At 42.7% G+C, this 24,863-nt stretch overlaps 1 protein-coding gene across 1 annotated transcript in view; it reads left to right on the top strand.

The window, feature by feature from the left end:
* Positions 1-24,863, top strand: part of LOC146710377 (dedicator of cytokinesis protein 3-like) — a 234,835-nt gene that overhangs the window by 87,504 nt on the left and 122,468 nt on the right. The window contains exon 3 of the mRNA XM_085457761.1: positions 6,043-6,083. Within this exon, the coding sequence (XP_085313887.1) occupies positions 6,043-6,083 (41 nt within the window). The remainder of the gene's footprint in view (positions 1-6,042; positions 6,084-24,863) is intronic.

Below are 24,863 nucleotides of genomic sequence, written 5' to 3'. Positions count from 1 at the left end.
AAAAGACAGAGTAAACAACAACAGACAGCGCGAGGAAGATCGAGGAAGAAAAACCCAAACTAAACCCAAACACCGGTGAGAGCGAACTCAACCAAGGTAAGTAGGGCAAGGAAAGGAAAAAAGGCAGCAGTTTGCCACATTTGAAACGAACCTTCAAAATAAAAGAGGATGTAAAGATGGTGAAAGCATAAACTCGCAGAGACACACAGCGAGACACAGATAGACGTGGCATCAGGATGTAACAGGGGACAGGCGGGCAGGCTGTGGGGCGACCCTAAGCGACCTGGTTTAAAGAGCTGGAGCAGCCTAAGACAAAGACAGGGCTCAACACAAGGGAAATGAAGAATTTTCCAGAAAACCATCTTGTTTTCTGAACACTTTGGAGAAAATCCAGAACACACTGAGGGGGGGCTTCTTTCACTTCTCTAAAGGCCAACACCACAGCCTTAGAAAGCCCCCTCCAGAGTGACCACTGGTGTCATTGTAAATACACTGAGGTGGTGACAGTCTGCATCAGTGAGCCAGGCAAGCATTAATAGATGTATATTTAAAAAAACAAAACACGTTTTTTGTAGGCTACTTTAAAAATGACCTGATTTCCACTGGTTATGCAGCACCTATCAGATGGTTGAGCATTTAAATGGAAAAATGGAAGGGTGTGTAAATGTAGACAAAGTTTTTTGTTGCCAATAAGTCAAACACAAAGTATTAAAACAGCCTTACAAAGACACGGCTCTTCCTGTTAAAAGGGAGTTCTTCCTTCCCACTGTCACCAAAGTGCTGCTCATAGGGGCTCATATGATTGTTGGGTTTTCTCTGTATGTATTATTCTAGGGTCTACCTTACAGCTTAAAGCACCTTGAGGTGATGGTTGTTGTGATTTGGCGCTGTGTAAATAAAACTGAATCAAAAATTGAATGTTAGAAGCACAGAAGAGCAGCCGTGCTGCTGCAGAAGCTCGAATCACCTCTAACGTTTGGATGCTGTTTTCAGAGCTTTTTCGAAATGCGGACTCATGACAGGGATGCTGTGGATCCTTTAAAAGTCCAAAATAAATGATCCTACATAAGGATCCAGACAGCAACTACTGTCCCCGGCTACAGAAAAGACAGTGGAGTTGGAGTAGAGATGAACAACCGTCACAGCAACGAGTGACTTTAGACATAAATGTTCATAGAAAAGGTGAAAAGTGACTTTTTTAAAGACCTTTAAAAATATGAGTACTGTAACTGTAACCATATATAACAAAAATATTAAGATGGGCAGGGTGATGGGTGACCACAGACACAACCACACAAATAATGAAACAAGCTCCGAGTCGTTTGATTTGATTCAGAATTTCAAGTTTTACTCTTTTTACTACTTGATTTTGCTCGTACCAAATTGCTTTCATAAAATTTACTGCAACTAAAGTCTAAATCGTGGACGTTCACCGTGGTCTTTCCTTGGAGCCTGCTGTCGAGGCTAAAACCATCCCAGAATCAACAAGTGCCACGATTAGTAGCAGAACTACAGGTGGAGCTGATAAGATTTGATCTGCAAGGCTATTAAGGTTACTTTTTATCAGGGTTAGCAGGAAAGACACCTGTAAGATTTAGAGGTAGTACGTACTGGGCGAGTCACCTTATCTCAAATCAAATCAAATCACTTTTATTGTCACATCACATGTGCAGGCACACTGGCACAGCACATGCGAGTGAATCGGCTCCAGAACTGTGCATTATCTATGGATCAGGGATTAGGACTTCTTTTTATCAGAGAACTGAAATCAACTTCCTGGTTTTGTGGGCCTACCAATCGACACCATCCATTGCAATGGAAGATCATTCTCCTATGGATTTACAGAAGGTTTGTGGAAACCTGAATTTCTCTGTGGACTCTGATCTCCAACTCAAAAAGCCTGATTGGTGCAAAGAACTGCGTAATCACAGAACAGCTTCAGGTCTCCAGATCTAGTGGCTAACAGAACAGACATCACGTTTCAGCCACTTCTCTGCTTCTTTTCAGTGAGTTTTTCCTGGGTGGGATAGCGCCAGTGTTGTATAAACTGAGGAGGCTGTGTTCCCATGGAGTGGATTGGTGGCTCAGCTGCAGCTCGCACTTCTATTGGATCCCTGTCAAAATTACAAAGAAAAACAGCCTCATGGGTGCTATTACTGCATCAACAAGCAACTTCTTTTTCATTAACTACCTTGAGGTGTGCTCTACAGGGTTACAGCAGCACTCAACACTCATATTTGACTGATTTTGTAGCTTGACGGAAACCTGCATCCACCGCGTAATGCAGTTTTGATAATGAGCGCAGACTGAACATGCATTAACTCGACAAAAGTGTTTTGCAGGGAATTTTATTGGTAATTATTTTGGTAACGGTGCAAAATGATTATTCTAATGACCACTTTGTGAGCTGTTTAGATGCAGGAGGCGAGACGATTGCTCTTCTTCAGAGTATGCTGTAATTTCAAATTACTGTATATGCACCTGCGTGTGCACCCATGTGCCACAGATAAACACCGGCTCTGTAGACGCTGTTTCCACCGCTATAATTCATCCAAATGTTTCCCCTTGTCACTCAAACCTCTTTCTTATCCCCTACAGATGTGGTAAATTTACTCTCTGTCTGTCACACACACACACACACACACACACACACACGCACACACACACACACACACACACACACACACACACGCACACACACGCACACACGCACACACTACGTCAGGTCTTACGAATGGGCCGAGGCGCTGCTGGCCCAGCCCATGACTGATTACCATATAGATGAGAGGTTGGGGAGTAAACACAGCCGTCATAATGAGGGTGATAAATGAATCTTGATTGGTTATTAATTACTCAGCCAATTAAGCCCTCCTCCATATTCAGATCAGATGATGGGAAGCTGCAGAGAAATGGATCTCATGATTTTACAAGGAGATGTGATGAAAGTTAAAGGGTCTGATGTGCTGGACAGCACTGGAACATTTCCGAGTATTTAGTAAATGCGTGCTGATGTTTCACTGCGAGGGTTTCATGATGAGTTCTGTTATTTCGTAGTCTTACAGGAAATTTCTCCTTTATTTTCTGAACTGTTGTTGAAAGTGTTTGTCTCGGAGACATGCTGGCGATTCAGGTGACGTCTGCTCTGATAAATGTACAAGGAATTGCCTTCCTAGCTGTGTGCATTTGGTAGTCTAAGAAGGTCAAAGTAATGATTTGCATCATTTTGATGTAAATAAATGCTTCTTTTGGTTCACTCTGTCACTGACAGACAGTCGCCACCCAACCCTCACATTTCCAACGGCCAGAGGCACAATCATTTTTATTTCCACTTGGCTGGAGACAAATGATGTCCCCACTGACTAAGAGGATGTCTGGGTGCTTCTCCTGCACATATTTAGTCCCTGGATACCAGCAATTTTAAGCTGTCAAGATTTTACTCCAAGTCGAGTCAACTTTCATGGCAGCTTTCTGCTCCGCAGAAGCATCTGATGAATGTCCATCCATGTGGAAAGAACGGCGGTGTGCTCTGAGCCCTGAAGAAGAAAGGGGTCCATCACTGTCACGCACGCGGGCATGTACTGTCCTGTAGGTCATACAGTGGTAAGAGAAGAAGTGTTGAACCGGTCTCTGAACCAGATCACGGACAGATATAGACCGAACTCTCTACTTCAAACACCTGAGCGAGCACCAGCCTCCCGTGCAGAAAAAACATGGTCACATAATGCTGGCTTCAAAAGTGAGACAGTCCCAGGACACTCGTGTTAAAATTTCATGATTGAAGTACTTGAAAAAAGGTTTTTAAAAACGTCCTCAAAACATTTTCAGTTTGAGAAACGCTTCGTCACTCATCCAGGTGACTTTGCATTATGACTCAAACTAGCACCGCTGAAGGTAAATGGCTGGGAGGTCAGCTACTTGATCATGAACGTTTCTCCCACTGAAAACGCTGCGTCCAGATGAACAGAATCAACTTTTGTGGATTTACTTACCTGGATTATTGAGCGTGCATCAAGACCTTTTACAAAAGTTGTTTTTAAATAATGCGGAGCCTACAATTAAATGCTGTCCTGCACACGTTCTCAGTCCCAAAGCGTAACATTTTACACTAGGTGACAAATCATCAACACATTACGTTTCCGGCTACCCACCACGTTCCTAAATGACGACCTCGGAAAAATGAGGAAATATGAGAACCGTCCGGACTCAATCTACACATGTTCACTCTTTTCCTTCAAATCGCTTCGAAACACGCTATTTAACGTCATTAAAGTCCTGGTTAAGGTCAGGAATAAGGTTAGGTTTAGGGCTACAATACAGGGCTGGAACGTCTATTACCGCGGGAGCGTCATTCCACTGGATTTCATTCATAACTCGGCGCGTACCATAACAACGCGGAAGGTCTCCTTCCGTGCTCCTCAGGAACGCCGCGGGACGTGACAAAACGTCACCCTGTTACGCCTCGGGAGTGAGAACGGGCTGATATAACATGAGATCTCATCCTGTACCAAATCTCCCCTTGTGGGACAATTAAAGGATTATTCTATTCTATTCTATTCTATTCTGTACATGAGATCTCATCCTGTACTTGGGATCTCGATTCTCCACATTAGATTTCCATCCAGTACAGCAGCGAAAGCCTTTTGCACCAAATCGCTCGGCCAGCATTTGCATTTTGCAGACAAAAAGGCTGAAATGACAGAGATACTGTATGGTTCTGATGTTATCATAGGGGTGCATCACTTTGCAGTGGAATTTTTATTTTAGAAGTTATGATCCGAGCACATTCACACCGGCTTAAGTTCATGGACGACATCAACAGTTAGCACGAATGACTCGAGGCCTTCAGGGGTAAAACTCGTTCAGTGTGAACAGGTTTTGTGTGTATAATAGATTCAGCAGATATTCGACTTTATTGTCAGAACTTTCAAGTTCTCATAAAAGTCCTTTCAAAGACTCAGCATACACATCCACACACACACACAGCTGAGCGCAGTGAACCACATCTGTCCTTCACAGCAGTCTGTCTGTCAGAGTCTCTGACTGACTGTCAGGAACCTTCAGAAGCATCAGCTGACGTCTGGACACATCAGCTGAAGACCTTCAGTCTGCACATTTGTGTCCGTGGCTACTGTTCTTTTTAAAGCAACCTGTCACTAAATCAAAATGTTCTGAACAGAAATCTGTGGAAAGATTTTTTCCCCCAAAAAGCCAATCATGTTGTTACGTTTGTAGTACAGAGGTTTAAATGTGCTGCAGGTAGACCTGTATTCTCTATGTGCTGCATGGCCTTTCCTCTTGATGATCATACTTACACTCTGTACTGAACCATGAATGAAGCCATCGGACAGAATAACATCGGGTACGGGAGGGTTGGGGGATTTTTTTGTGGTAAAGTTTTTCACGTATTTCTCAGTTATTTTGTAACTGGTTATGCTGGCCATGCAGTTAATGCCCCAGTAACAGTAAAGTTAATGTTATGGCTCTCTATGTGATGATGGCCCACAGGTACTGCCAAGATGGCAGCTGAATAACAAACCTGACTTTTGACTGAATGAGGACTTGAGATTTGCACGATCATTTTCCATCCATACTAAACCTGCAGAATCAAACTACAAGTTTGATTCTTGCTTTTCTTAAAATGTGCATTAACTGGAGGCCAATCTCTTTTATTGTTTTTGTGTGAAACGTTTGGATGTGTATGGGCGAATAGACCCACGTTATGGGCAATAACTACATATTACTACTATGTAATAAGTTCGTATCAAACCATGTGTGTTATGCTGTAGTGCTGAGAACCATAAACTGTTAATGGTGGAATTTCAAGTTTTACCATTACCTTCATTTTTTAGTTAGCTGTATATTTCCATTAAAACAGCTCCTGTAAGACAGAATTTCTTGAACAAAGATCTCTGTGTTGGAAAATGCTGAAGTCAAAGTCACTGCACGTTTCCTCCGGCTGCTGAGTCATGGCCACTTTTCACTCTTCACGATCTCCGTGTTTGTTCATCAGTCTTAGTCACTGCTGTTTGTGTTTTCTTTCAGGATGGTACCGAGGGTTCTCGACGAGGAAGCCAAATGTCAAGGTGAGCCAGGCTGACAGCTTTGGTTGTTCAAAGCTTTTCTCTCAGACCAACTTTTGCTCCTGATTTATTCATTTCTATTTATTTGATCAATGCTGAGAAAATTGCTGTTTATTTAGCTGCTGTCTGTAACTGCATGTGACGCAAACTTATGCAAATAAATACCAGATACATTTTTTCTGTTCATTTCTCCTTTTCAACATTTACTTTTCAGAATTTAAACTTCACTCTGGTAGATCGTGTTAGACACTCTGAAGATATATACTGATGAAGCTAATGTAACAAAATGCATAATTGATGAGAGTAGAGAGGTGAAATTATGGGAAACAAAGAGGTAAAAGTCGTGAGATGCTTTTATGGTTGGCACAGCTGCTGGTAATGTATTGAACTCACGTCTCACTCTCACCAGAACTCATATAGTGTAACGTGGAGATGAAGCCAGCCGCAGTGGTGTGCAGCTGGATAGCGAATGAGCGACTTCTAACTTTCCACAAGTACTCATTTATTTTAAATATCAAAAAAATAAAAGTGCCAGCTCTACTACACGTTACTTGAGAGCACACAGTCTGCGTACATAGGGAAGAATCCATTACAGAGACGCTACACAGTGAAGAAGAACAAAAAGGGCGTGACCTGCCAGTCACGAGTCAAGAGACGCCACCATGTGGTGCTACACTGCATTGCAACAGCAACTGTTATAAGTTTTTAAATATCTGATTAAATACACTTGGCTACTCATTTCTTTTCTTAAACATTAAACTATGGAGCCAGAAGCACAAAGCCATCTGTAGTAGATCTGCTAGTAGACTGAACCGTCTCTTACTTTGAAATTTCCGACAGTGCTAACTCCGCCTCTCCAGAAATCTGAGGCATGTTCTTATTCTACCAAGAACTTTTGTTTGCTGATCGCCATGGCATCAATCTCTGCTTCTGTCAGGCTTTCCATACAAACCTAATCTAACAACAAACATCTGTTTCACAAAGCAGGCAAGAAGAGTAACTTTGAGCAGCACTTACTATTAGACATGTTTTTCTTTTGAAACACATTTGATTGAAGGATTGTGTCTCATCCTTGGCTGCTGTACTCAGATGTTTAATCTCTAACCTTTGCTCTGACAGAGTGCTACTCTGGCTCTACTTTAAATTATCCTGCTAAAGGTCGCTAATATAACAGCTAGCTGCTGGTTGGACAGACCTTTGCTCATCTGTAGTACCTTCCTGCACTGAGAATATAAAGCCAACATGGCTACGGGACATTTTTTTTAGCTGAAACTTGTAACACCTGGTAGTTGGTTCAGACTGGGGTTGGATCACATTCACACCATAAATGAAGCGCCTCCTCCAAAGGGTCCCGGTGCAGTCCTTTGGGTCTCCCTCGATTACTGTGTTCATATCTGCACACATCAACCACACCGAGGGGGAAAATGGACCAGAGTTCAATTTAAACGGACTAAACACTGCAGGTGGGAAAACACCCGTAGTACTACTTAGTTTAAGTTTCTTTGTGGTAACTTTTAGGTTTCTTCAAATTTTTTGAAAACAAAAATCTAAACTGCTGGCAGGCATTCTTTGAAACTAGGACAAAGATTGTGTGTCAATATTTTGTCCTATCAATACAAAGTGTTTCTTTCTGATCCAGCATCACATTACAGGAATGTGTTCGTTGCAGCCAGACTCCACAGAGACAGCGTTTTATCAGAACATGTATGAAGACCATGACAGCATGCTGTACGGGGAATTTCACCGCATGTCTGCAGAGAAAGTGATTCAGTGTTTTCACCCATTCATCTCACAAATATCTGACAGAGCAAACTCACCTAATTGACCCTGCTGCCCACACAAGAAGCCTTACAGCTTAAGCTTTATTTGTGCCATTCACTGGTATATACAACTCAAAGCATGCTGTTCCACTTTAAGTCTGTTTACTCGCCTCTCGAGCACTTCTGTAACACAACTGACCTGCAGCCATGTTCGAAACTCTGAGGAACACCAGAGCTGCTGCTGCTGCTCCAGCTAAAGGCTGTGTTAAGACTCAAGGCAACCACAGACAGATAAACCACACCTGAAAAGCTCTCCTCCTAACAGGTTTGTTTGTCAGAGAGAAGAAGTCACAAACAACTAAGGATCTGGCTGAGATTAAGAAAAACATTTACCCGCATAGATCATTGGGAAAAAGATGTCAGTTTCCAAGTGAGAATAAAGATTTGGCTCTGGAGCGATGGATAAAGGTCAGGAGGTCTGAGTCCAGACTGACCCTGTAGCTGCATCAGCCAAGAAGAGAAGTAGATGAAGTGATGCACCCATCATGCCCAGTTAGTGCCCGTTGTACAAGCCTGTGTGAGTGTTATGATGTGAGGTTGCTTCAGTTGGTCAAGTCCAGGTTCAGGATATCAGCCGACCACCTAAATGCAGCATTTTCTGCTGAACCCCTGAGAATCTGTGGATGTGTTAGTGAAGACTTTTCATCGCGGTCAAACTGTCACATCTGTAAAATTTAACAAAGTTCTGGACAGAAACGAATGTTATGACCTTCTATGAGCTTGTTACATTATTACATTTATGCCAAATGCTCAATGTCATCAAAGCTAAAGGCAGTCCAGTGAAGCGCGTGTGTGTGTGTGTGTGTGTGTGTGTGTGTGTCTTTGCTGTTTTTCATGGCTGGCTTTTTACTGCAACGTGACATTTTGAAGAGCAAGAATTGTTTTCTACCAGAACAAAACATGATTTTGTTCTGATAGAGCCACAGATTTATTTTATCTTCCAGAAAAACGTCATCAGTTTCTGTAACATTCAGTCAGTGCTTGTTGCTGGCTCATGTTGAACGAGCAGCTTTCAATATAATGCTGCGTTCATGCTGTTACCTGAGAGCTTTGTGAGGTCATTTCTCTGCAAAATGAACGTGAGTCCGTAGAGATTATGTTTCATATGTATCTTTTTGAGGATATCTATTTAAAAATAAAAACAGAATGCAAAGATTTGCAAATCTCCTAAACCTTTAATTTATTCACACAGCACACAGTGGTGGAGTTCTGGGAGATCGATGCTGTCCCAAAATGATCTGCTCCACACTCCGGTTTGTCCCAGTCACACAAAAAGAAATTGGGAGACAGTTTTTTTTGTTTTTTTTACAAAGGTAAAACTCATATGTCAGCTTTTTATTATATTTTGTGGAATGAATTAAGCAGAGTGTTGACTGTTTAATCTAACAGATTTTACTGGAGCTGCTTCCCTGAGCCTGTGATTCACACCAAGAGCTTTGTTTCCATCGCTCTCCCTTTTTAAAATCACCATGTCTGGCTCACATGCTAACAGGCTTGTAGCTTTTTTAGCCGGTTGTGTGTTTGGTCCTGGTCTGTCCATTTCCCCTCCTGTTTCATTCTCGGTCCATAAGAGGCTTTACTGTTTATCTGCTGCCTGCTCTGTGCTGCAGATAGGTGGCATGAAAGAGATCAGCTATTGCTTTGTTCTTTATTTTGTCTTAATGATGAGGCGGTGCCAGAAATAAAACAAGCCGACCTTCAGTTTGGATTTCAGGTGGATTTGAATGTCTCAGGAGGGAACTGTGAAAAACAAATCCCACATTTAGTGTCTGCTCTCTGTGTCGTTCAGTAATTTATTGATACGACCTTATTTCTTGTAATATCTCTGGCTGTGTTGTAATGCAGTAATGCACTGAGCAGCGATTTGTCACTTCTAAAATGTAAAGGTGATTTTCACTGAATATCTCATCATGGGGAGTTTGACTTCTGCTACTTGAACCAATACTAATGAACTTAAAATCAGTTTAGATTCATTTAAATATTAAAAAATAGTCTGATTTTTTAAAAACATATTCATTTCACTTTATTTGACTTTCCCATCTCTGTCACAGTTTCCTCTTCTGTACTCGAGTTTCTCTTGCAGAAGAAAAGTTGATCTCTGTGATTTAATAACTGGTTAAACTGCACACAGATTTTTTCCTGCATTCCTCTTTTTATCTCTTCAGGTGCGCCGGAGTTAATCGAGCTGCTGTTTGTGTGAGAGGATGGGAAACTGAAATAAAGTACACTCTCTACCAGCATCACAGCTTTCATATACACCAGGATGCAATTGTTCTCAGCCAAGGTTGAAATGCGATGAGCTGCATTTTCCAACAAATATGAGTCACCGAGGCTCGCTGTTTTCATAACTGCAATTCAGTCAGACAACTCATGTTTGAAATGACTTATTACTGTAGCAGAGTACGTTTGCTTTGGCATCTATAAGCTCTCAGCCTATCACATCCTACAAACACGTCGTATAGAAAGTCGGGAGTGATGAGTAAATTATCCTGTACAGGTGGATGTTGGGATGGTGGAGGGAATGAAACGGCAGCAGCAGCACTCAATTGGGGGGGGAGAGAGAGAGAGAGCAGCAGTGCAGCTCGAGCTGACTGCAGTCTGTAGCTCCTGAGTTTTGCTTCATTTCAATAACATCCATTTCTTTTTCTTGTGTGACTCACTGGTGACATGAAGCTTGCTAAATAGTGGTAAATGTGATGTTTTAGATATTGGGAAAATATCTTCAAAGTATTTTACAGAGAAACTTCACTGAACTCATCAGAATGAACATTTTAGGAGCATTGATGCTAATGAGTCATTTCACTCATTCTTACTATTGATAAGCAGAGATAAGTGAGATTTCCATGAGAGCGTGTCATAAGTTAACAGTTATGTTATATCTATATAATCCTTCCTTACGGCAGACCAGTCTAGAGTGGGCTGTTGTGTGGTGCTTGATATACGACCGGGCACTGCGCTGTATTTCTGTGATGTCAGTCCCATGATGATCCCCAGCAGCTGATAAATGAAGCAGAAGGACCGTTCTTCTCTCTGCTGCAGATCTGGCTGTTAAACCACAGAGTGAGGTTTTAAAATCTCAGGTTTTCTTCACAGTGACTGTGTCGCAGTGCTCCGAGGATCCTATCGGTTTGTGGTTCCCCTTAAATAAGTCATACGTAGGGTAAGTTTTAAAAAGCTGTTCTTTAAAAAGCACCTCAGGTGCACATTAAATGTTATGGTTGAATCTGTGAAATAAGCCAGAGTGCCAGTAAAAATCAGGTCTTGTTGAGAGGTCGCATCTCCAGGGAAGCTTTGCCTTGACTTGCCGAGGACCAGTTTGGCTGTGGGCGATGCACCACCATTCAAATCTGTGGGTTGCAGCAAGGGCAATAGGATTCAGCACAGCAGGCATAATAAGAAAGAAAAAGTTGAAGCTCAGGCTTCCTCATGCAAATGTCAGTGATCTAGGGAGGCCTGCAGTAGAGCGCTGCTTATCAAAGACAGCTCGTCTCCAACCTGCATCTTTACACCGACTCTTAGTTTGGCTGCCACTGAAGCCAGGAAGAGCAAAATGGAATAAAACAGACGTGTCAGGATCCAGAACCCTGTTCTTTTAAATATTTGTTCATGTTTTTACTCAAACTCTGATGAATCGGAAGCTCCTGTAAAAGTATTTGATTTGACCCGTCATTCATAGCTAATCTGCAGACATGGTAGGTTAGCTGAACGGCTAACAGATTAGGTGCTTTGCAGCCCACCTCCACCACAGCTCCTTCCTTTCTTGCTGGGCGTAGTCGTAGCTGATGGCTGCTCCATCCTGCACGGAGCCCATGCTGCTGCTTTCCCACAACAGAACCAAACTAGCAGATGTTTCTGTTAACTGACGTGTGAATGCACTGCTAATGTTAAACAGCAGACATACTGCAGATGCATACGTTTGCATGTATGCATGTTTTTCAGTTATCAGACATCCAAAATGCTGCAGCAGACCACTCACAGCCTTACGCACATATTTGTTTATTACTTGCAATTAAACTGAGTGAAACGTAATATTCAGCGGCGCTGCCTTTAGCATGTTTGCAGCTTTTGTAGTGTACAGACTCCTTCAGTCAGTCAGAGTAGAAATGGGTGTCATGCTTAGTTAAACCTGAACCTCTGGCCTCTGGTTATGTCATCCTTGTGGTAGAAGAGTAGGTAGCTGGAGAAGAAGAAGTGATGGCACATTTGAGCAAACACTAGAAGTGAGAGAAAACATCCAGAGACAGCCTGTGGGCAGTCTAAGCAAGAAAGTTGGATTTTATATAACCTCAGTGTGGACAACTCCACACACATAAGTTAAAGATGATGGCTGTGCTGCGATTTAAGAGTAATTCGCTTTTTCTTACTTTTCTCTCTCACACACTGCTTCTGTCTGAGTGCAGCAGCTCAGACAGAAGCAGTGAAGAGCAAGGCCTCCCACTGTGATGCAGTAGTGTCCAGAGATTGTTCTGGGTGCTGGAAACAAATAAAAAGTTATTAAATGTGAGGAAGTTGCTACAATGGCAACATTAGATGAACTGAAGCCTGATGGTCACTGCTGTGAGTCTGAGCGATGTCAGACACAGTGATTGTATCAAAACAATAAAACCCATCAACTACGAAGTATTTGAATATTTCTGTACGCGTCTACTGAGAAACAGAAGCAGTTACAACGTTGCAGTCGTTGCCATCTGAGGTGCCGATTAGTCTGACTAAAAAACTGTCCGATGCACCTGAACAAGCCCCGCCCTTCAACCCAAAGCATCCACTCCCACCATCCCACTGCCAGACACTACAGATGGGTTTACACATTTTTGGGTGACACAATAGTGACTTACACTGGAATTTGGTTGATAGTTTGTCTGCTTTGATTGTAGTTAAACGCTACCAGTAGTAAAAGCTTTGGTTGTGTTAACAGTGTATGGAAAGTGTGTGGAAATTCATTATGTGTGAGTTTAGTGCAAATCTGTGTGACACGAGCTCAAAGAGCCAACGTGTGATTGAGCCCACTCGCGTGCATTCCCACCTTTGCGTGCCTTGTTGTGCTGTGTGATGGTTTCTGTGTGTGTGCACCGTCTCGTGTGTTTTCGCTCTCTCTCTCCCAGCAGAGAGGCATCAGCCCAATCCTGTTAGTTCCACTCTAATCACCTGGTTTCTCCACAATGGGCTTGCTGGTTGAAACGAATCGCTGTGTCTCCCGGAGGAAATGCCTTCCTGCTCAGAGTCTGCTCTAATTCAGCTGCACTGTAAAAACTTCACACGCTGAGGTTCATCAGCGTTCAGATTACCGCAGCCGTCGGGGCCACAGAGAGGGCAGCTCGCACTCAGTGAAAGCAGCGTTTCTCAAAGCTCTGATCTGAGAGCTGCTGTGGATCGCTCTTTGTAAAAAATGTCTGATTTTCTTTTATTTGTTGGCAACAGAGAAGGGCAGTAACGTGTTACTTGTAACGCATTACTGTAATCTGATTACTTTTTAAAAGTAACAAGTAAAGTAAGGGATTACTATTGCAAAAACGGTATTTAGATTACCGTTACTTTCACGTAGGAACGCTGCGTTACTGCGTTACTAAAACCATGATTTTTTTTGCGAGAATGTCTCATGACAGTGACGTAAGCGAGTGCGACGTTCGTGACAACAGCTGTGTGCAGATCAACAAAGGATAATATATGGAGTGCGGGAGAGAGTGTGAGCGTGCAGCGTTTAAAGCGTGGAAGTACTGACCTTACTTTGAGTTTGATTCCATAAAAAGTCACAAAAACATTAGTGTCCGCTGTGCGTGGGAAGAAAACTTCTTTTTACAGCGAAAAAAACCCCTAAACTTCCAACAAGCACCGAGTAGCTACGACGTAATGGGAAACTCACAGAGAAACTCGCGGATTCTTCCACTGACCGCGGCACACCTGCACCAGGGTAAACCTCCGCCTACCCCACTCCTGCTTTACAGGTGAAAATAGAGCAACAGGACCGCTGAGTCTTTGACTTTATTTATTTTCTGCTGTGTTTTACTTGCATCTATTTGAAAGATTGAGTGTAAACACACAAAATATTTTATTTTATGTGCTGGAATGTGCAGAAAATAGGTTTAAATGTTAAACTAATTTCTTCCAGTCAGAGAATGTTGCATATAATTAAATCTTTGCTTGATGCATAAAGTTAAAAGATTAAAACTAATAAAACAAGTTAAAAAAAAGAGACTTTTCCATTTGATTACATTTTGTATGATGGATTATGTAGAAAAAGTAGAATTGGGCTGAAAGATCTATCGCTTTATCACCTCTTCAGGTTGTAAATCGTGTTTTTAAAAAGTAACTAAGTAACTAAGTAATTAATTACTTTTGAAAATAAGTAATCAGTAAAGTAACGAGATTACTTTTTGGGGGAATTAATTAGTAATTAGTTACTGATTACTTTTTTCAAGTAACTTGACCAACACTGGTTGGCAATATGTTTAAATCTGCAGTATTTTAATCTAACAGAGATGTTGTTGGAAATCTAGTCTTTCTGTTGCTAAATTATTACAGTTTGGTGTATATGTTTTTGGACAATGACACTTTTCTTCCTCACTTTGCCTCTGAACACCACTGCAGGGGATTTCAGTCCAAATTCAGTCCCAACTTTCAGCTTTAATTCAAGGAGGGTTACAAAAGTACTGAATTCACCATTTAGGAATTACTGTACACCTGAGTCCCTCACACTCAGGACTCATTGATATGTGTCTGTGTGTGAGGGTGTATTCAGGGACCAATAATTGGAAGTTTACTGTACTTGTGGGGACCAAAACCCGTCCCCATGAGTTTGAAGCCATTTTTGAGACTCAAAATGTGGTTTTAGTGTCAGGGTTACAGTTAGGTTATGGTTAGGTTTAGGGTCAGGGGCTGGAGAAAGCATTCTGTCAATAAGATGTTGATATGAAACGATATGATGATATGAAAACACAGCGAGTGTGTGTGTGTCCGGTCACCCTTCACAGCAGAGATTAAACCAATCAAGATAGAGTTTCAGGGAAAAAAGAACCCAAACACACACTGACAGTGGGAGAGGCTTCTGGGCCTGCGCTCGCTGTGCATCAGTCTGGTCATGAATTTAAAAACAGCTCAGTTTGACTCTCTGCTCTCATGTTCTGCCCTCTGCTGCTCTCTGCAACAATCCAAAACGTGTCAATGAGGACAGTCGCGGTCATTGTACACTCTCATCTTCAAAATGTTGGTGAGCTTTGGAGCTTGTTTGGTTCGTCAGCATCCACTTCAAAGAGTGACAGCACTCTGTGTGCCAGACAAACATTTTAAATAAATCATATACAAATATATTTATAATATTCTTTAAGAAGTCTGAGCTGTGCTTGATATCTCCGATGCTTCTATACTCTGCTTTCAAGGCACACAGTTTAAAATAAATACATTTATGCATTTTTAATGCTGACAGCATTTTGACTTCTTTGGTTTTACACAGATTATCTCTTCAGTATGTGCAAGATTAAATATGATTCATAATTTGGAGATTTTTCAGTCAGCCAGTAGTTATTAGCATCAGTGCTCATCACAGTAAAAGTCACGGAAAGTGAAAAAGGATCCATAATATTAAAAACAAGAACTTCTGTAAATGTAATTCAGCCACACTTCAGTTCAGATACGATTCAAACATCAAGCAAAAGGAACAGAAAATCTAAACAGACTGCTCAGTCCATCAGAGGCATGATGGGAAACAGAGGCCGTCACTGCAGCCTGCACTTATTACACTACAGGACTGCTGAGTGAACCTGATGCAGTGTGTAACGTCTCACATGTCACGTGATCTTTTTGTCATACCAAACATGTAAAATATCACGGGAAGTTCTGTCAGTGTGGAAAAATGCAGTGACACCGCTGTCTTTAATATTTCTGTGATCTTTACACCACAGTGTTTTACACTGTATGCAGCAGGTGGGAACTCTGTGGGCCTCTGTGGATTTAGCTGACCTTTAATCTTCAGAGCATTAGGCCAGAGTTACTGAGCAGCTGCAGGATAAAAAACAGAGAGAAGAGGGAGATGCAGAGCTCCTCGCTGCAGCCGAAATCAGCAGACATAGAAGGATTCTCAGTGCGGGGAGATTACACCTGGCACAGTCCAAATATATATGCTCCTTCACTGTCTGGAGCTGCTGCTGGTCTCTGCTTGTGTTAGAGAGAAACAGTCAGAGTCATCTTTCAAGTGAAGTCAGAAAAACAACGAGAAACTGTGTCTGTGAACTCAGGACACATCTTTGTCCAGATGTTGACATTTGACCTGGTTTAAAAACCAAAGAATCTCAGGCTGGTGCTCACATTCATATTCAGTCACTCCTTTCAGCTTAATAAATTATTAAATTGACCTAAATTAAACCGTTTTTAAGGTCATCAAACTTTCCCTATTGGAAAAGTTTCATTGTGATGCTTTTAAATCGAGGGAAGAAGATTAAACATTAAATATCAGTAAAACACGTTGCACATCTTGCTCTCTCGTTCCTGCCACATGCATGATCATTTTCTGTCCTTTGTATCTCTGATAACTCTGAGCAAAGATGATGGCAGATGTTTTGGACTCAGTCACTCGTCATGATTGTTTCTCTCTGAGAGAGCGAAGTCGTTGCACACAGCGAGTCCTGAAAGTTTAAGGGTTCGGCTTTGTTGAAGCTTCATTGTCACGTGTTAAGTTCAAGAGTGCAGCGCACTGAAGACTGAACACACAGGCTGGCCCAGCACATCGTCCTCAACTACATCAGTTAGCATGGTTCAGCGGGAGACGCAGGAACAAGGAAGTGAACAGTCTTCATTTTTTTTTATTAAATAGAAGTTGAAGCCAAAAATCCAGAAAAAAAAAGCTATTAAATGCATTTTTTAAAAACAGCACCACAGCATGATGTGGACTCCAAAACAGTTGGGACAGGCGCAGAGATGCAGCACCGACAACAGCTCAGCCAGCAGGAAAACGCTGCTTTGGGAATTTATGCGCCTCGGAGCTGATCCCAGAGGCAGAGGGTGCCAGCTTTATTCGGCTTGTACGATTGGTACAAAATTAAGTCATAAATGTTGATGGAGCTGTTTTTATGACTGCACCAGTGCGAGCTGTTTCTGCTTTAATTCCTCTGTATCTCACTTCATACCGTAAAATGTGACATGGCAGCATTCGCCCTTATGAGAACAAACATAAAATTCCACTTTTCCTAAAATGAAATTTGCAAAGGAGGCAATGACACACAGGATTATCCGCCGTAAAAGCCCATCGTTTCACTAGCTGGGATCACATCCACGGTAACGATGGGCGATGAGGGACGAGGAAGTGTGAAATGGTGCTGCGGTTTGGGGGAAGCTCCCAGGCCGGCAGATCCTCATGTACTAACGAGAAATGAATGAAGGAAAGGAAAAGAGGAGAAGAGAAGAGAGGGGAAATGATCGGGAAGGGTGGGGCATGAAAATGAGAACAGGGGGGCTTTTATAGCTTGAGGCCGGCGGGGGCGTGAAGGAGGAGTGGTCCGCTCCTGAAATTCAGATGATATCTCCACACAGTGACGTCTGCCGGTGTGTGATTTCATAAAGGTTAAATGCAGTAAATGACTGTGCCAACGTGGCAAACTGCTCCTTACAACATATAGTCATATTTAGATTTAGCTGCAAAGATCTAATGAAGTGAGAGAAAAATATAAAGCAGCTGCTGTATACTGATGCAGTTTAAATCCTGCCTGCTGTGAAGGGATTCACTTAAAATGCATTATTTACTTTTTAGTTTAGCAGGTTGACTCGCCCGCGTAGTCTCAGATGGATTTTTCCACCAAAATACCAACAGCTTTGTGCCTCTTCATTTGAACCAACCTTGCACCTGTTTGGACTTCTCCTCCCAGCGCTGCACCCTGCCCTTCGTGCTGGGCACCAAAATACCACGCAGATGCTTAAGGCGGATTTCAAGGTCAGGAAAATATCAAACGGTCAGAGCTGTCTTTGCCGGCTCGCTGCACTGCAACAAAAACGGGCCCTGAAGCTGCAGCACCAACAACACTCCACACTCTCTGTGGAAGCCTGTGTTTACACCGGTACCTGTGAACGTGTAATCATCCAGTCGACGAACGTAAGACGAACCTGGTGTTATCCAATGACGATATCACAGGAGAGATGTAGAGTGTGAATAAATGAGCGCTCGGGCTGAGGGCGAGGCGAGCTGTTCCTCTTTCGTTACAGATGTGATGTTTTCTAATCAGCTTTGGTTTGTAGTTGATTGATCACACTGGGCCAGTTAATGTAATTTGCCCAGTGAATAGAAACAATCCTTGAAGAGCTCGTCTGAGTCAGAGTGGGCTGAGAGAAACATTGCCTGGAGACGTTTCAGTCAAAACGCAGCGACTCCAACTGAAATGTGATGAAAAGCAGCAGGAAGGTGGAAAACTGATGTGTTTGTTTATTGTCACTCAGACCTTGTGCTTCTTTTGGACTTTGCTGTCAGGTGACATAACCGCCAAGTAAAACTAGATGCGACCGTCTTCCTAAAATATCAACCGCGAGTCGGAATTTGAATCCAATCAGGACGACCTGCACGGTTTAAACAGTCTTACATAAAGAGAGAGAGAGCGAGAAACCTTTGTCTGCTCTCACCTTCCTGAAGCTCGTCGCACCGACTCGCTGCAGTGGAAATCTCTCCTCCTCAGAATATTTAGAAAGACATTCATTGTTCAAGAATCAAGTAACAACAATGGCGGTAGATGTACAGTTCTGCAATTGTGATGTAATCACTGTTATTTTATCATCCGAGCCTATCAGAGCTGCTGTGTGAAATTATAGACCAGCGTGCTTTATGATGCTGCACGGAGCTCAGTGTGGGAATTGCACCATCCTCCTTTTTTTCTCTTTTCCTCTTGGGATCTTGAAAAGGGGCCTGATGCAACACAGGGGCTCATAATAGGACTGAATATATGGGTGTGTTAGGGTTAAGTTTAGAAGATAAACTCGCTCAGGACAATAGAGGAGGCAGGAGAGTGAATCACAGCTGCAGAGTCTTTTCTAGCTTTCAGATTGTTGCAGAAATGATTGGAAGACAATGAAACGCGGATTATCCGAAGCTCATCGGCAGGTGTGATAAGAATGAAACAAAAGAGACTGTAATTGGTGTACAGCAGCAGAGCAGTGAGCTGGAAACAAAAGACAGAGAGTGTGTCCTGTATGATGGCACGAAAAGAACGAGGAAGAGAAAAATGTCCAAGAGAGCAAAGGACCGGCTGAGATGAAACAAAAAGAAGGATCTTAAAAAGTATTTTAACCGTGTAAAAACATTTCCTGTGCAACTGATGATCCAGGAGCATCGTCTCACCCACTGATGCTAAGAGGCCGTGTTGAGATGAGTGTGCTAAATGAGCTAAAAAGTTGAAACCGGTACATTAAGAATGCTACAGTGCTAATGTTTTCAGCTCCGACATGAACTTTTGCAGCGCTTCGTAGCGGCGCGCTCGGCTGACTGCGGTGCAAGTTCACAGGTGCTTCAAACTCAATATGTCGACTTTTAAAGTGTTTTATTAATATATGTTCACCACCCACTGCTCAGTTTGCACGGAGCAGTAAGGACTTTCTTTCGCTTCATGCTGCACTCATTCCTTTCACACTGAGTGCTTCAACCGCTGAACTACGAGTGTCTTCACGAGTGTCTCTCACATGTAGCTCTGACTTGTAGAAGCTCTTTCAGTGGGTGTTGTGTGCAGACTCTCAGATATCTGAGCTCATTTCAGGCTCTGTGGCTTCTTAAACCCATCAACACTGAGAGTAAATGTAACCTGATTAATGTGGAATATTTCAGCCTTCCTTTTAGTTACACTGAGTGAAGTTAATATATTTTGGAAATATTTTAATTTAGTATCAAGAGCTTTTTGACACGGAGAGCTAAAGCTTGGCATGTTTGTAAGAAAGAATATATATAAATATAACCTTAATAACCCAAACTGCATCGCCTTATATTATCATGTTGTTCTTATATGTCTCTGTGCTTGGACACAAACAGGGTCTGCAGTTTTCTTTGGTAGATATTTTGGGACCTTTGGTCTAACCGATGAAGCGCATTTTAATCACATTACAGTTACGTACAAATTGATGACGACATCATAATCAGACAGACCTACAGAAAGTCTGAAAAAATAAAAAACTGAAAAAAGAAACCTCATAAAAACAGTTTGCTGGTAAAAACACCTGAAACTGTAAATGTCAAACAGCTGTGAAGGCTGAAGTTTAGCTTCAGATAAACTTCAGCTGAGCCGGGCTGCTGCGTCATCATCAGGTGACGAGGAAGAGGCCCGACATGTCTGCCACCTCAGGATCAACCCTGAAAACAACGGTCAAAATTAAACTGTAACAATTTAACAGTCAGTAAAGTTTGTTCTCCGTGGTGTCGTAAAGTTACAATTTTGAAATGTCGGGAAGGACGAGCTTTACTTGTTTATGTCACGGCGGGAAACACAGATGTATTTATGGAACAGACCCAAACGCAGAGACAGGAGAAACCAACGAAGGTTTAACAATAAGTGAACCTTTATTGTGGCCGATACAAAAAACTGAAGAACAAGGTGAAGTGAAACAAGGGCGAAACTAAACTGAAACCTAAACTGGATAAAACTCTGACTATGAAGACAAGACCCTGTACGACCACAACAGACGACCCGACCAGGAACAGACGGACACAGAGGACTCAAATACACAGGAGGGGAAGGAGGGAAGTGGAAACACCTGGAGACACAAATGAACGTGAAGCCACAGGAGCGATGGAGACGCGAGCTGTGCGATTCTAATCTCACATAAAATGTTAGAGACTGTGTGAGAGTCAGAGTTATGATGACACAACAGACTGACCATGACTAAGATTACAACTACAATACAGAAAGTCTGTGATAGTCAGTACATTACAAGTTAATTAATTATCAGGATAATTAATTAATTATCTTTTATTTATACAAATATCTGATTAAAACATACAGAAAAAAGCCGAGAACAGCTCTCCATGCTATCCTCTATTTTCCTCCTACAGGTTTTACTTGTGTGTGATTTAACACTTACACCCCCGGAGAGCAGTCATTTCGGGGTAGTACCTTAGACCCCCGCGGAGTCATCATTTTGCGTTTCTACCTTTAAAAGCCGGAGAGCAGTCAAATGCTGGAAGTGGAAGCTAAATTGGCTAGTCATTCATATGTATATTGGGTCGTTACCTAGGAATTCTGGAGGGAGGGGATTGGGGGAGAAATCAACACACATGAGTCTAGGTCCTTTGTTGCTGACATTTATTGATAAAAACAGTAGTTTCATTTCATGTTATTTCCTTTTTCATTTCAAGCAAGGAAGTGGATGTAGTTAGTAAGTAAGATATTTCAGACATTATTCTGACACAGAGGAGGAGATACTGGAATTATAATTAGTATCTATGCATGCATTTGTGATTTTGTTTGACCTTCCCATTGCTCACAATTTGAATTTGTTCACACTGCAGATGAGTGTCTCAGTCCCCAAACAAGCTCTCTTTTTCGGTGGAGAAGCAGTCTCCTCATCCGCAGTGAGTGTGGAGAAATCAACACACATGAGTCTAGGTCCTTTGTTGCTGACATTTATTGATAAAAACAGTAGTTTCATTTCATGTTATTTCCTTTTTCATTTCAAGCAAGGAAGTGGATGTAGTTAGTAAGTAAGATATTTCAGACATTATTCTGACACAGAGGAGGAGATACTGGAATTATAATTAGTATCTATGCATGCATTTGTGATTTTGTTTGACCTTCCCATTGCTTACAGTACAAAAAACCAACCATTTGTACACATATGTACTAATAATAATAAAAAGTGAGTGCAACACTGCAACCCGTCACCCCGTCGTTCAGTGGTCGTTGATCAGTGGTCCATTGTGGCACCATTCAGAGCACTGGTACAATAGTACCAGCAAGATATGGGAAGACATTGCAAATGTACTTGGATTTTAGGTTGCAAGCCACCCAAAACTTGATCCCAAACTTGTCAGGTTTACTTGCAAACACTTGGAGTGTTTCAGTATGCCATCTTAGGGAGAACTCAACACACATGTAGGTCCTTTGTTGCTGACATTTATTGATGAAAATAGAAAAAAAACCAACCGTTTGTACACATGTTTACAAATAATAACAAAAATTGAGTGAGTACATTACAACATTTTCAGCAATCACTCACAATCCTGGCACTGCCACGGTATCTGTCGCCTGCATTTACCACATGTGTACCTGTAGCAGTGAACACATCGCACAGTGGCCTGATTTTTTTTGCATCTGTGTTTGACCTGACACGTGGCCCTTTTTCCAGGGCTCGGTGTGGAGGGTTGTGTCCGAAGCAACTGTTCTTTTCTTTCCTTCTTCGCAGCTACATGAGAGTGAGCCAATTCGGTTGCAAGGGCTACCAGGAAGTCCACCCGTCTTTCCTTCGTCCCGGTGCATTCTTGATACAGCACATGTGCATTCAGTGCTGCCATGTCAATCATGTTATAAAACACGGCAACTGGCCAGCGCCGTGTTCCTTTGCGGACAGTGTACTCCCGAACCATCTGGTCCATCACATCCACGCCACACTTTGTCTTGTTGTAAAGGGTGACAGTGTTTGGCTTCCTTTTGGTAGTGTTTTCGGTCTGAACCACGCTGTGCATGCTGCTAAGAATATATACTGTCTTCTTCCGTTTGGCCGCATACGCCGTCAGCGTGGCAGCAGAGGTTGAAAACACCTAAGAAATAAGATAAATTGTTAATTCCATAGCCCTTTTACACACAATGAAACACATAAACATAGAACCACAAAAGACCTGCAACATACCTGAGTGGTGAATTCATTGCGATCTGTCTGTCTAGTGGATTGAGGAATTTCCCTGCGAATCTTGTTGACTGTGCCGAGGATGGTGGTTTTCCGTCTAAGAAGTTTTTGCGCAAGTGAAAGCGATGTGAAAAAATTGTCAGTGGTAACATTTCTGCCCTTGTCCAGGAATGGTTCCATCAGCCTCATAACTACATTTTCGGAAAGTCTCTCCCCAGTGGGACGATTGGGGTCCTTGCCAAGATATGGGAAGACATTGCAAATGTACTTGGATTTTAGGTCGCAAGCCACCCAAAACTTGATCCCAAACTTGTCCGGTTTACTGGCAATATACTGCAGGAAACTGCACCGAGTTTTTGATGGGAAAAGCTGTTCATCAACGGTGATATGTAGACCAGGGTTGTAGCACGTGATGCAGTTGGTGACAAATGATCCCCACACACTGGAAATTGCTGCGAACTTATCAGTCTTTGCTCGATCACAGCGGGTGGACTTGTCATCAAAGCGTAGGTGTTGCATGATGTCTTGGAAGCGGTTTCGTGCCATAGTTCCAATTATCTGTGGGTTTCCCAGGTTTGCTGACCAGCAGTCATTTACAGATGGAACCCTGTAAACCCCCCGCAAGATGACAATAGCAATAAATGCCATTAGTTCAGGGAGGTCCATGAACCAACAAACATGCTCCGTTTGCTGTGCATGTTGAATAGTCCATTCTTGAATGCTACGAAGCATGTCAAGAGTGATGAAACACAGGAAGCTCTGAAGGCGACTCAAGATACTTCTCCTGGCCTTAGCCGTTGGCTCTCCATCTGCAGCGTACGGTTCTATAGGGGTGAAAGGGAGACGGGTCCCCACATGTTCTTCACGCCACACTGTGCCATCTTTCGCTGTCTCAGTCCCCAAACAAGCTCTCTTTTTCGGTGGAGAAGCAGTCTCCTCATCTGCAGTGTGAACAAATTCAAATTGTGAGCAATGGGAAGGTCAAACAAAATCACAAATGCATGCATAGATACTAATTATAATTCCAGTATCTCCTCCTCTGTGTCAGAATAATGTCTGAAATATCTTACTTACTAACTACATCCACTTCCTTGCTTGAAATGAAAAAGGAAATAACATGAAATGAAACTAACCGGAAGACTGATCAGACAGCTCTGAGTCCGAATCCGGCTGAACTTCTAGGTCTTCTCCATCCGAGTCACAAGGGTCGACTTCCGCCAGGATCATTTCCAACGCCTGCTGGGTGGTGAGTCTTCTCTGCATTTTCTTTCCTTGGAGAGGAGGTCCGTACACCACAGGATTCTTCAGGGCAATGAAGGGTTAGGCTAAGTGCAGTGAGATTGTATCATATATATACCCTTGATCACAATTGATCAGTGGGGTCAGGTCACACTGATCAGCGGGGTCACACCCCCGTCGTTCAGTGGTCGTTGATCAGTGGTGCCACAATGGACCACAGAACGACGGGGTGACGGGTTTCCTGCAGTATATTGCAAGTAAACCTGACAAGTTTGGGATCAAGTTTTGGGTGGCTTGCAACCTAAAATCCAAGTACATTTGCAATGTCTTCCCATATCTTGCTGGTACTATTGTACCAGTGCTCTGAATGGTGCCACAATGGACCACTGATCAACGACGGGGGTGTGACCACATAACAATGCAACCCGTCACCCCGTCGTTCAGTGGTCGTTGATCAGTGGTGCCACAATGGACCACAGAACGACGGGGTGACGGGTTTCCTGCAGTATATTGCAAGTAAACCTGACAAGTTTGGGATCAAGTTTTGGGTGGCTTGCAACCTAAAATCCAAGTACATTTGCAATGTCTTCCCATATCTTGCTGGTACTATTGTACCAGTGCTCTGAATGGTGCCACAATGGACCACTGATCAACGACGGGGGTGTGACCACATAACAATGCAACCCGTCACCCCGTCGTTCAGTGGTCGTTGATCAGTGGTGCCACAATGGACCACAGAACGACGGGGTGACGGGTTTCCTGCAGTATATTGCAAGTAAACCTGACAAGTTTGGGATCAAGTTTTGGGTGGCTTGCAACCTAAAATCCAAGTACATTTGCAATGTCTTCCCATATCTTGCTGGTACTATTGTACCAGTGCTCTGAATGGTGCCACAATGGACCACTGATCAACGACGGGGGTGTGACC

Source organism: Copadichromis virginalis, linkage group LG5 (assembly GCF_057382275.1).
Source record: "Copadichromis virginalis isolate Kocher_CV1m ecotype Utaka linkage group LG5, C_Virginalis_male_GT1.1, whole genome shotgun sequence".
NCBI classification, from domain to species: domain Eukaryota; kingdom Metazoa; phylum Chordata; class Actinopteri; order Cichliformes; family Cichlidae; genus Copadichromis; species Copadichromis virginalis.
Note: the sequence above shows the minus strand (reverse complement) of the source record. Positions and strands in the feature narration are given on the sequence as shown.